This window comes from Salvelinus namaycush, chromosome 19, assembly GCF_016432855.1.
Source record: "Salvelinus namaycush isolate Seneca chromosome 19, SaNama_1.0, whole genome shotgun sequence".
Taxonomy (NCBI): Eukaryota; Metazoa; Chordata; class Actinopteri; order Salmoniformes; family Salmonidae; genus Salvelinus; species Salvelinus namaycush.
The window spans coordinates 17660359-17672862 of record NC_052325.1 but is presented as its reverse complement, the minus strand read 5'-3'; the positions used below and the strand labels follow the sequence as shown (position 1 = coordinate 17672862).

General features: G+C 41.8%; 1 protein-coding gene across 1 annotated transcript in view; it reads right to left on the bottom strand.

The window, feature by feature from the left end:
* Positions 1 to 12504, bottom strand: part of LOC120063919 (coiled-coil domain-containing protein 141-like) — a 44388-nt gene that overhangs the window by 12057 nt on the left and 19827 nt on the right. The window contains exons 13-17 of the mRNA XM_039014231.1: positions 11988 to 12167; positions 10894 to 11019; positions 10402 to 10590; positions 9600 to 9761; positions 9152 to 9301 (exon numbers count right to left, since the gene is read on the bottom strand). Of these exons, the coding sequence (XP_038870159.1) occupies positions 9152 to 9301; positions 9600 to 9761; positions 10402 to 10590; positions 10894 to 11019; positions 11988 to 12167 (807 nt within the window). The remainder of the gene's footprint in view (positions 1 to 9151; positions 9302 to 9599; positions 9762 to 10401; positions 10591 to 10893; positions 11020 to 11987; positions 12168 to 12504) is intronic.

The window sequence follows — 12504 nt, the reverse complement described above, 5'->3', positions numbered from 1 at the left end:
CTGAGACAAGGCCGAGTATAGCCCACGAAGATCTCCCCCGCGGCACGAACCAGAGGGGGGCGCCAACCCGGACAGGAAGATCACGTCAGTGACTCAACCCACTCAAGTGACGCACCCCTCCTAGGGACAGCATGGAAGAGCACCAGTAAGCCAGTGACTCAGCCCCCGTAATAGGGTTAGAGGCAGAGAATCCCAGAGGAGAGAGGGGAACCAGCCAGGCAGGGACAGCAAGGGCGGTTCGTCGCTCCAGTGCCTTTCCGTTCACTTTCACACCCCTGGGCCAGACTACACTCAATCATAGGACCTACTGAAGAGATGAGTCTTCAATAAAGACTTAAAGGTCGAGACCGAGTCTCTCACATGGATAGGCAGACCATTCCATAAAAATTGAGCTCTATAGGAGAGCTTAGAAATTCCAGGGACAATAAGGAGGCCTGCGTCTTGTGACCGTAGCGCACTGGAGTAATATGATCACATTTTTTGGTTCTAGTCAAGACTCTAGCAGCCTTGTTTAGCACAAACTGAAGTTCATTTAGTGCTTTATCCGGGTAGCCGGAAAGTAGAGCATTGCAGTAGTCTAATCTAGAAGTGACAAAAGCATGGATACATTTTTCTGCATCATTTTTGGACAGAAATGTTTAGATTTTTGCAATGTTACGTAGATGGAAAAAAGCTGTCCTGGAAATAGTCTTGATATGTTCATCAAAAGAGAGTCCAGAGGGTCCAGAGTAACGCCGAGGTCCTTCACAGTTTTATTTGAGACAAATGTACAACCATCAAGATTAATTGTCAGATCCAACAGAAGATCTCTTTGTTTCTTGGGACCTAGAACTAGCATCTCTGTTTTGTCTGAGTTTAAAAGTAAAACATTTGCCGCCATCCACTTCCTTATGTCTGAAACACAGGCTTCCAGGGAGGGCAATTTTGCAGCTTCACCATGTTTCATCGAAATGTACAGCTGTGTATCGTCCACATAGCTGTGAAAGTTAACATTATGTTTCCGAATGACACCACCAAGAGGCAAAATATATAGTGAAAACAATAGTGGTCCTAAAAACGAACCTTGAGGAACACTGAAATTTACAGTTGATTTGTCAGAGGACAAACCATCCACAGAGACAAACTGATATCTTTCAGACAGATAAGATCTAAACCAGACTTAAGTGTTTCGTATACATTGTTTGTCTTCAGGAAGGCAGTGAGTTGCTGCGCAATAGCTTTTTCAAAACATTTTGAGAGGAATGGGAGATTCGATATAGGCCGATAGTTTCTTATATTTTCTGGGTCAAGGTTTGGCTTTTTCAAGAGAGGCTTTATTACTGCCACTTCTAGTGAGTTTGATACATATCCGGTGGATAGGGAGCCGTTTATTATGTTCAACATTGGAGGGCCAAGCACAGGAAGCAGCTCTTTCAGTAGTTTAGTTGAAATAGGGTCCAGTATGCAGCTTGAAAGGTTTAGAGGCCATGACTATTTTCATCAATGTGTCAAGAGATATAGTGTTAAAAACATTGAGTGTCTCCCTTGATTCTAGGTCCTGGCAGTGTTGTGCAGACTCAGGACAACTGAGCTTTGGAGAAATACGCAGATTCCGTAATTTGCTTTCTAATGATCATGATCTTTTCGTCAAAGAAGTTCATGAATTTATCACTGCTGAGGTGAAAGCCATCCTCTCTTGGGGAATGCTGCGTTTTTAGTTAGCTTTGCAACAGTATCAAAACATTTTTGGGGAACTTTCTTATTCTCCTCAATTAAGTTGGAAAATTGGATGATCAGTGAGGGCTCTTCGATACTGCACGGTACTGTGTTTCCAAGCTAGTCGGAAGACTTCCAGATTGGTGTAGCGCCATTTCCGTTCCAATTTTCTGGAAGCTTGCTTCAGGACTCGGGTATTTTCTGTATACCAGGGAGCTAGTTTCTTATGACAAATGTTTTTTGTTTTTAGGGGTGCGACCGCATCTAGGGTATTACGCAAGGTTAAATTTAGTTCCTCAGTTAGGTGGTTAACCATTTTTGTACTCTGACGTCCTTGGTTATGTGGAGGGAGTCTGGAAGGGCATCTAGGAATCTTTGGGTTGTCTGAGAATTTATAGCACGGCGTTTGATGACCCTTAGTTGGGGTCTGAGCAGATTATTTGTTGCGATTGCAAACGTGATAAAATGGTGGTCCGATAGTCCAGGACTATGAGGAAAAACATTAAGATCCACAATATTTATTCCACGAGACAAGCTAGGTCCAGGGTATGACTGTGGCAATGAGTAGGTCCGGAGACATGTTGGACAAAACCCACTGAGTTGATGATGGCTCCGAAAGCCTAACGGAGTGGGTCTGTGGACTTTTCCATGTGAATATTAAAGTCACCAAAAATGTGAATATTATCTCCCATAACTACAAGGTCCGATAGGAATTCAGGGAACTCAGTGAGGAACGCTGTATACGGCCCAGGAGGCCTGTAAACAGTAGATATAAAAAGTTATTGAGTAGGCTGCATAGATTTCATGACTTGAAGCTCAAAAGATGAAAACGCAGTAATTTTTATTTTTGTAAATTGATATTTGCTATTGTAAATGTTAGCAACACCTCTGACCTTTGCGGGATGCGCGAGGGATATGGTCACTAGTGTAACCAGGAGGTGAGGCCTCATTTAACACAGTAAATTCATCAGGCTTAAGCCATGTTTCAGTCTGGCCAATCACATCAAGATTATGATCAGTGATTAGTTAATTGACTATAACTGCCTTTGAAGTGAGGGATCTAACATTAAGTAACCCTATTTTGAGATGCGAGATATCACAATCTCTTCAATAATGACAGGAATGGAGGTCTTTATTCCAGTGAGATTGCTAAGGCGAACACCGCCATGTTTAGTTCTGCACAGATTCTGTCAGACCTGGGCCCTGACAGTAAATCTCAGTTAGACAAAAATAATGGTGTTCCAAAAAAGGTCCAGTTGCAAGGACCACAAATATGAATACCATCTAGACACCGTTGCCCTAGAGCACACAAAAAACGATGCATACCTCGGCCTAAACATCAGCGCCACAGGTAACTTCCACAACGCTGTGAACGAGCTGAGAGACAAGGCAAGAAGGGTCTTCTATGCCATCAAAAGGAACATAAATTTCAACATACCATTTAGGATATAGCTAAAAATACTTGAATCAGTTATAGAACCCATTGCCTTTTATGGTTGTGAGGTCTGGGGTCTGCTCACCAACCAAGAATTCACAAAATGGGACAAACACCAAATTGAGACTGCGTGCAGAATTCTGCAAAAATATCCTCAGTGTAAAACACCAAATAATGCATGTAGGGCAGAATTATCAAAATCCAGAAAAGAGCCGTTAAATTCTACAACCACCTAAAAGGAAGCGATTCCCAAACTTTTCATAACAAAGCCATCACCTACAGAGAGATGAACCTGGTGAAGAGTCCCCTAAACAAGCTGGTCCTGGGGCTCTGTTCACAAACATAAACAGACCCCACAGAGCCCGAGGACAGCAACACAATTCGACCCAACCAAATCATGAGAAAACAAAAAGATAATTACTTAACACATTGGAAAGAATTAAGAAAAAAACAGAGCAAACTAGAATGCTATTTGGCCCTAAGCAGAATACCTGACCACCGTGACTGACCCAAACTTAAGGAAAGCTTTGACTATGTACAGACTTGCTATTGAGAAAGGCCACCGTAGGCAGACCTGGCTCTCAAGAGAAAGACAGGCTATGTGCACACTGCCCACAAAATGAGGTGGAAACTGAGCTGCACTTCCTAAACTCCTGCCAAATGTATGACCATATTAGAGACACATATTTCCCTCAGATTACATAGATCCACAAATAACTTGAAAACAAACCAAATTTGATAAACTCCCTTATCTACAGGGTGAAATACCACAGTGTGCCATCACAGCAGCAATATTTGTGACCTGTTGCCACAAGGAAAGGGCAACCAGTGAAGAACAAACACCATTGTAAATACAACCCATATTTATTTTCCCTTGTATACTTTAACAATTTGCACATAATATGACATTTGTAATGTCTTTTTTTTTTTTTTTTTTTTTACTTTTGTGAGTGTAATGGTTACTGTTAATTTTTATTGTTTATTATCTTCTTCACTTGCTTTGGCAATGTTAACATATGTTTTCCATGCCAATAAAGCCCTTAAATTGAATTTTGAGAGAGAGAGAAACAAGAAGGAAACATTAAGGAAAGGCTGTTTGATGTCCCAAAACAATTACTGTATAGCTACTGAGCCAGATGCTACGGAGACCTAACTGAGACCTTCTGACCCACTGATAACTTAATAGAACCAAAGTAAATAACCTTGAGAGAACTATAAACATACCCATTAAGAAATACTATTTCGAGATTACAGATGACAGAGATTCGGATTTAAATGGAGTCTCACCCCAGCTGATGAGCAGCAGCAACTGCTCCTGCTAATAAAATACCATGGTGTCTACTCATCCATATTTATAAAAGGCTGTTGGCTAGTCAAATGGACGTCTAAAGTTGACATTTTTGCATTTTAGCTAAGCCTAACCCTTTTCCTAACCTGCTACGTTAATTCTCCTAACCTGCTGCGTAAGTTCTCCTAACCTGCTACAAAAGGTCAATCCTGGTCAATTCTGACATAAGCTATATCCCATCTGTCTATTTCATGGTAATTTATGGCACAGCAAAGAAAGAAAAAAGTCCCTTCTTTCTTTTTCTAAGCAAAATTTATTTCAATTTCATACCATTACAGCTTAATGCTTATTATGTTATTAACATGAAATACTTAGTCGTTACTAATGAATCTTCTCTTTCTTTATTCATGCACAAAAAAATATTGTAGACTAGTCTGTACGATTACATAAGACATGATCGGAGTTAATTCCATTTCAATTCAGTCAATACAGGAAGTAAACAGAAATTCCTATACTATTTAATAAGGCAATTGACATTGGAATTTCAGTTTACTGTACTTCCTGAATTTATTAATTTAAATGGAATTAGCACCAACTTTTAAATACAGTGCATTCGGAAAGTATTCAGACTTTTTCTACATTTTTCTACATTACAGCCTTATTCTAAAATATCTTGAATAAATTTTTTCCCTCATCAATCTACGCAAAGTGTAGACAAAGCGAAAACAGTTAATTTTTTTTATTTTTTTAAATTTTTTACATACGTTTTCAGACCATTTCCTATGAGACTCAAAATTGAGCTCAGGTGCATCCTGTTTCCATTGATCATCCTGGAGATGTTTCTACACCTTGATTGGAGTCCACCTGTGGTACCGTAAATTAAATTGATTGGACATGATTTGGAAAGGCACACACCTGTCTATATAAGGTCCCACAGTTGACAATGCACGTCAGAGCAAAAAACAAGCCATGAGGTTGAAGGAATTGTCCGTAGTGCTCCGAGACAGGATTGTGTTGAGGCACAGATCTGGGGAAGGGTACCACAAAATGTCTGCAGCATTGAAGGTCCCCAAGACCACAGTGGCCTCCATCATTCTTAAATGGAAGAAGTTTGGAACCACACAAGACTCTTCCTAGAGCTGGCCGCCCGGCAAAAACTGAGCAATCGGGGGAGAAAGGTCTTGGTCAGGGAGGTAACCAAGAACACGATGGTCACTCTGACAGAGCTCCAGAGTTCCTTTGTGGAAATGGGAGAACCTTCCAGAAGGACAACCATCTCTGCAGCACTCCACCAATCAGGCCTTCATGGTAGAGTGGCCAGACTGTCCTCAGTAAAAGACACATGACTGCCCGCTTGGAGTTTGCCAAAAAGCACCTTAAGGACTCTCAGACCATGAGAAACAAGATTCTCTGGTCTGATGAAACCAAGATTGAACTCTTCGGCCTTAATGCCAAGAGTCACGTCTGGAGGAAATCCATCCCTACGGTGAAGCATGGTGGTTGCAGCATCATGCTATGGGATGTTTTTCAGCGGCAGGGACAGGGAGACTAGTCAGGATCGAGGGAAAGAAGAATGGAGCAAAGTACAGAGAGATCCTTGATGGAAACCTGCTACAGAGTGGTCAGGAGCTCAGACTTTGGTGAATGTCCACCTTCCAACAGGACAACGACATTAAGCACACAGCCAAGACAACGCAGGAGTGGCTTCGGGACATGTGTCTGAATGTCCTTGAGTGGCCCAGCCAGAGCCCGGACTTGAACCCGATCGAACATCTCTGGAGAGACCTGAAAATAGCTGTGCGGTGATGCTCCCCATCAAACCTGACAGAGCTTGTGAAGATCTGCAGAGAAGAATGTGAGAAACTCCCCAAATACAGGTGTGCCAAGCTTGTCGCGTCACACCAAAGACGACTTGAGGCTGTAATCGCTGCCGAAGGTGCTTCAACAAGTACAGAGTAAAGGGTCTGAATACTTATGTAAATGTGATATTTCATTATTTATTTTTTTGCAAACAAAAACCTGGTTTTGCTGTGTCGTTATGGGGTATTGTGTGTAGATTAATGAGGGGAAAAAACTATTTAATCCATTTTAGAATAAGGTTGTAATGTAATAAAATGTTGAAAAAGGCAAGGGGTCTGAATACTTTCCGAATGCACTGTAAGAGTACACCCCTGCAGCAGTGTCTGGTAAAAGTCTAGGTATGTCTAGGTATGCTCAGCCAACTGTATGGTGTCCTTAGTATAGTGAGAACAGAGAAGTATGTCAACCTGTATCACATGTATTCCAAGTAATGGTCCAAGCAAGGTGATATATTCATGACATATTTAGGAGCGCTCTACTTTCTCTCAGGAAGCAACAGCGGCTCCCTCTGCTGGCCAGATGAAATAATCTAACCAGAAAATAATAATTATGCCCTCACTTCTCAAGTGTTGGAAAATGTGTGTTATACAGTAAATAGAGCCTTTCTAGGGTATGTATAAACAAGCCGTGTGAGGTAACAGAAACACCGTAATGAAAAATACATTCTGATTGCAGTTATTAACAATGAAAACTGATATAGTGGTGAATTAATAAGAAATGGACCAAAAAATGTATATTAAAACAGAGCATCTCAAGTTGTATAAACACTTACATACTGACAACATCGTCCACTAGATGGAGGTAGAGGACAAACATCTTGGCTGTGCCATAAAGGGTGTGTTGGAGTAAAAATAGAGTAGCATGAATAGATTTGGAACATGAAACATGTTCACTGATAAAGATGTGTGCAAACTTTAGATTAGTACCACCCACAGGCCTACATATGACATGCAGATATAATCATTATTAGGCCAAGGAAATTCCTAATAAGTAGGAGATTGAGGCCTTGGTATTGAGGCCTCTCATTTGGGTTTCCCTTCCACAGCTGATAGGAGAGGAATCTGCTCTCTTGAGTGACGTGAGACAAATGGATGGAGGGGGAAGGAAAAAGAGAGGGAGGAGAGAGGGAGGGAGGGAATGTCACTTTGAATATAGACCCTCTAGAGACAAGCATCACATTCCTAAAAGCCCCAATCTTGAACTCTTGATTTGGGGCCTGGGTTAGATTAATTGAGTTATTGATCTGGGTTAGATAAATTGAGCTCTTGATCTGAGTTCTGTGTTAGAAAAATGGAGCTCTTGATCTGGGGCCTGGGTTAGATAAATTGAGCTCTTGATCTGGGTTAGATAAATTGAGCTCTTGATCTGGGGCCTGGGTTAGATAAATTGAGCTCTTGATCTGGGGCCTGGGTTAGATAAATTGAGCTCTTGATCTGGGGCCTGGGTTAGATAAATTGAGCTCTTGATCTGGGGCCTGGGTTAGATAAATTGAGATCTTGATCTGGGGCCTGGGTTAGATTAATTGAGCTCTTGATCTGGGGCCTGGGTTAGATTAATTGAGATCTTGATCTGGGGCCTGGGTTAGATAAATTGAGAGCTTGATCTGGGGCCTGGGTTAGATAAATTGAGCTCTTGATCTGGGGCCTGGGTTAGATAAATTGAGATCTTGATCTGGGGCCTGGGTTAGATAAATTGAGATCTTGATCTGGGGCCTGGGTTAGATAAATTGATATCTTGATCTGGGGCCTGGGTTAGATAAATTGATCTCTTGATCTGGGTTAGATAAATTGAGCTCTTGATCTGGGGCCTAGGTTAGATACATTGAGCTCTTGATCTGGGGCCTGGGTTAGATAAATTGAGCTCTTGATCTGGGGCCTGGGTTAGATAAATTGAGCTCTTGATCTGGGGCCTGGGTTAGATAAATTGAGCTCTTGATCTGGGGCCTGTGTTAGATAAATTGAGATCTTGATCTGGGGCCTGGGTTAGATTAATTGAGCTCTTGATCTGGGGCCTGGGTTAGATAAATTGAGATCTTGATCTGGGGCCTGGGTTAGATAAATTGAGCTCTTGATCTGGGGCCTGGGTTAGATAAATTGAGCTCTTGATCTGGGGCCTGGGTTAGATAAATTGAGCTCTTGATCTGGGGCCTGGGTTAGATAAATTGTGGTGCATAACCCTGTTCCTAGAGAGCTACCATCCTGTAGGTTCACTCCAACCCTAATCTAGCACACCTGAGACTAATAATTAGCTGGTTGAATCAGGTTAGCTATAACTCGGGTTGGAGCAAAGACCTACAAGTGGGTAGCTCTCCAGGAACAGGGTTGGAGTTAAATCCTACAGGAGGGTAGCTCTCCAGGAACAGGGTTAGAGTTAAAACCTACAGGAGGGTAGCTCTCCAGGAACAGGGTTGGAGTTAAAACCTACAGGAGGGTAGCTCTCCAGGAACAGGGTTGGAGTTAAAACCTACAGGAGGGTAGCTCTCCAGGAACAGGGTTAGAGTTAAAACCTACAGGAGGATAGCTCTCCAGGAACAGAATTAGAGTTAAAACCTACAGGAGGGTAGCTCTCCAGGAACAGGGTTAGAGTTAAAACCTACAGGAGGGTACCTCTCCAGGAACAGGGTTGGAGAGCCCTGACCTACACTAATAGACTAATTGAGATAAAGCCAAAGGGTTGTTTCACAGTCCAACATTAGTGATCTCCTCCTTGAAGCAGTGTGTGTGTGTGTGTGTGTGTGTGTGTGTGTGTGTGTGTGTGTGTGTGTGTGTGTGTGTGTGTGTGTGTGTGTGTGTGTGTGTGTGTGTGTGTGTGTGTGTGTGTGTGTGTGTGTGTGTGTGTGTGTGTGTGTGTGTGTGAGCGAGAGAGGGTTTCACCTCAGTGATCTCCTCCTTGAAGACACAGTAGTACACGTTGCTAGTGAGGCTCTCTTCAGACCTGTTGGCCTCAGCACTCCAGTTAACACAGCTTCTCTCCAGTCTCTCCAGACGCTCCTGCAGACGCTGTACAGAGAAACCTGAGTCATGCTGGGACGGCAGGAAAGAGAATTTTTGTATCATTAGATAATGATCAGGAAATGTAACAATCCTCAAAAGTACACTAATATTTATTATTTAGCATACCATTAGTATGGATTGTCCCTGGGGAAAAAAACTATTAAAGTAAAGTTTCAAATGAAAAAAATAAAATAAACACTCTCAGGGTCAAGACAAACAGCGGTGAATGATGCGGTGTTGCCTTGCAGTCTCACCGACAGTGTTACTGAGAGATGTACAGCTTGTACAGGTGTCTGACGTGGCTGTGTGGCTGTGTGTGTCTTCTCACCAACTGTTGTACAGTGTTGCTGATATCTCCTCCCAGAGAGATAGCCAGCTTGTACAGGTGTCTGACGTGACTCTGTCTGTCCTGATGTTGGATCAGCTGGATCTTAGCCTGGCTTGTCTCGCTGAACCCCGTCACAGGCTCCAACATTGACAGCTTATCCAACTGGGGACAAAACAATGAACCAATTGGGAGGCTGTTTATTTGTTTCTCTGATCAGAATCTGTGTGTGTTTAATGATGTTTGTATATCACCAGCTGTTAAAGAATTGATTTTAAAATTACTAAGTAATGCGGTCATATTCTGTTAGTGTCTTCTGCGGTATCTTTTATGGGAAACCTGCAAAGCATGCAAAGTATCAATCTTTTATGGTACATTTCTGTCTAAAAAGGTCCACGAGGTATCTCAAGGGCATCTCTTAACTGATCCTGTGTTCTTTGGTGTCTACAGAAAAGCTAGATAGGTAAGTAACTCTCTGATAGTTACAGTATTTATGTGACATTTCAAGCTGAACATGTCTGTGAAGGGCAGGGAGCTTTGAGCTATCCTAAACTGATCCCATGTGTTCTCTCAAACACACAGCAAATATAGTTTTCCATGAAAGACCCAGATACAATGACTCTGAAGGGACTACAGCAAAGATAACACCCTCCCTGATACAGTATGTAAGAGTGAGTCCCAAATTTCATCCTATTCCCTATATAATGCACCTTATTAGCCCTGGTCAAAAGTAGTGCACTATTCCTTAGGGAATAGGGTTGTACCCAATAGGGTGGTACAGCACCCTTAGACGATGTGTTGTTACCTCGTCATAGAGCTGGTGGAACTTCACGGCCATGTTGAGGACAGACTCGTACTCTTTGATTTTATCTTTCACTCTCTGATGAAGGTGAAGCATCTCTGTGACTTTCTCATTCTTCTCTTTTATTGGAATTCCTTTCAGTGCCAACAGTTCTGATGTCTTCACCATGTATTCTACCTCTGCATTCAACTGCTACAGGGGACATACAGTAAATAGAGATATAGTAGAATAATAATGTATATCTACCTATAGGATATCACATAATGGACCAGAACACAAATGTAGGCATAGTGTCATTCTACTTAGAGCCACTGTAAAGATACTGTATACATATGGTAAAGTGTATACTAACTAACTACTAACATAGACTATTGGTACTACTGTAAAACTATTAAACATAAAACCATTGGGTTTCTGTAAAAAATATTATACATAATAATGTTATGATTTCTTCTACCTACTATTTATGACAGGCCAATAGGCTATAGTTCTTACCAGGAAGTGGGGCTTAGCTAGGTTAAAGTTCTCCAGTAGCTTGGACACAGTCTGAAGATCACTTCCCAGATCTACTTTAGAGGTCGGGACAAGAACCTCCTCCACACTATTTAGGTCATGAACAGTCTGTAAAAAAAAAAAACTCTATTAAAAACAAAAAAAAACAGGGGGGGTTCTTGACACTAAATGAGATTGCATTTATGATCAATTGAGAATACATTGGTTGTGATTCAGGAATTTGTAATGGATATATACCGAACAAATATATAAATGCAGCATGCAACAATTTCAATGATTTTACTGAGTTACAGTTCATATAAGGAAATCAGTCAATTGAAATACATTTTTTAAGAACAAATCTATGATTTCACATGACTTGGCATGGGTGGGCCTGGGAGGGCATAGGGCACTCACTGTGTAGCCAGGCCCAGTCAATCAGAATTTGTTTTTCCCCACAAAAGGGCTTTATTTCAGACAGAAATACTCCTCAGTTTCATTATGACAATTGACGTCTGCACCATCCACTCCAACTCCAGTCAGGAACTGGGTGTTACATTAGCTGTCCGGGTGGATGGTCTCAGAAGATCCCACAGGGGAAGAAGCCGGATGTGGAGGTCCTGGGCTGGCGTGGTTACACGTGGTCTGCGGTTGTGAGACCAGTTGGACATACTGCCAAATTCTCTAAACCGACGTTGTAGGCGGCTTATGGTAGACAAATTAACATTCACTTCTCTGGCAACAGCTCTGGTGGACATTCCTGCAGTCAGCATGCCAATTGCACTCTCCCTCAAAACTTGAGACATCTGTGGCATTGTGTTGTGTGACAAAACTGCACATTTTAGAGTGGCCTTTTATTGTCCCCAACAAAAAGTGCACCGGTGTCACACCTGTCAGGTGGATGGATTATCTTGGAAAATGAGAAATGCTCACTAACAGGGATGTAAACAAATTTGTGTACAAAATTTGAGAGACATTTTGTGCGGATGAAAAATGTCTGGGATCTTGTATTTCAGCTCATGAAAAATGGAACCAACACTTTACATTTTGAGTGTATATTTTTGTTCAGTATACATTGCATACTTATTTTTATGTACCTTTTTCAGTTGTTCTTTGTATTTCTTCCACTGTTTCTTGACAGACTTCACCTGACTGACGTGGAACTGCCAGGAGGTCCAGAGGTCTGACAGATCCACCTTCTTCTTGTTCAGCTCCTCCATGATCTTCTCCACCACACCGATGGCTGCCCTCACATTCAGGTTCAGGTTCTCACTCACCTGACGATGTCAACATAAAGAATCCATTATTATCAGGTACTGGATCTTATCTGTATCCTACAGCCCTTACGAAGGGCTCCTGGATGTGGGTGGAAGTTATTTTTCCAAAGCAAGACATAATAAACCATGCTAACCTTACTTATAATTAAATGCAATAATCAATGGTTGTAAGGTTTGTCTAATTTAGGCATGACCTCTGTTTTATCGTCATTTAGTTTTAATAAGCAATAACTTTTTTTAACTAAATGACAACAAAACAGATACAATGCTCATGGGCCCCAACTCCCTCATCAAGAAACTGGGTCAACTCAACATGACAATCGACGTCTGCACCATC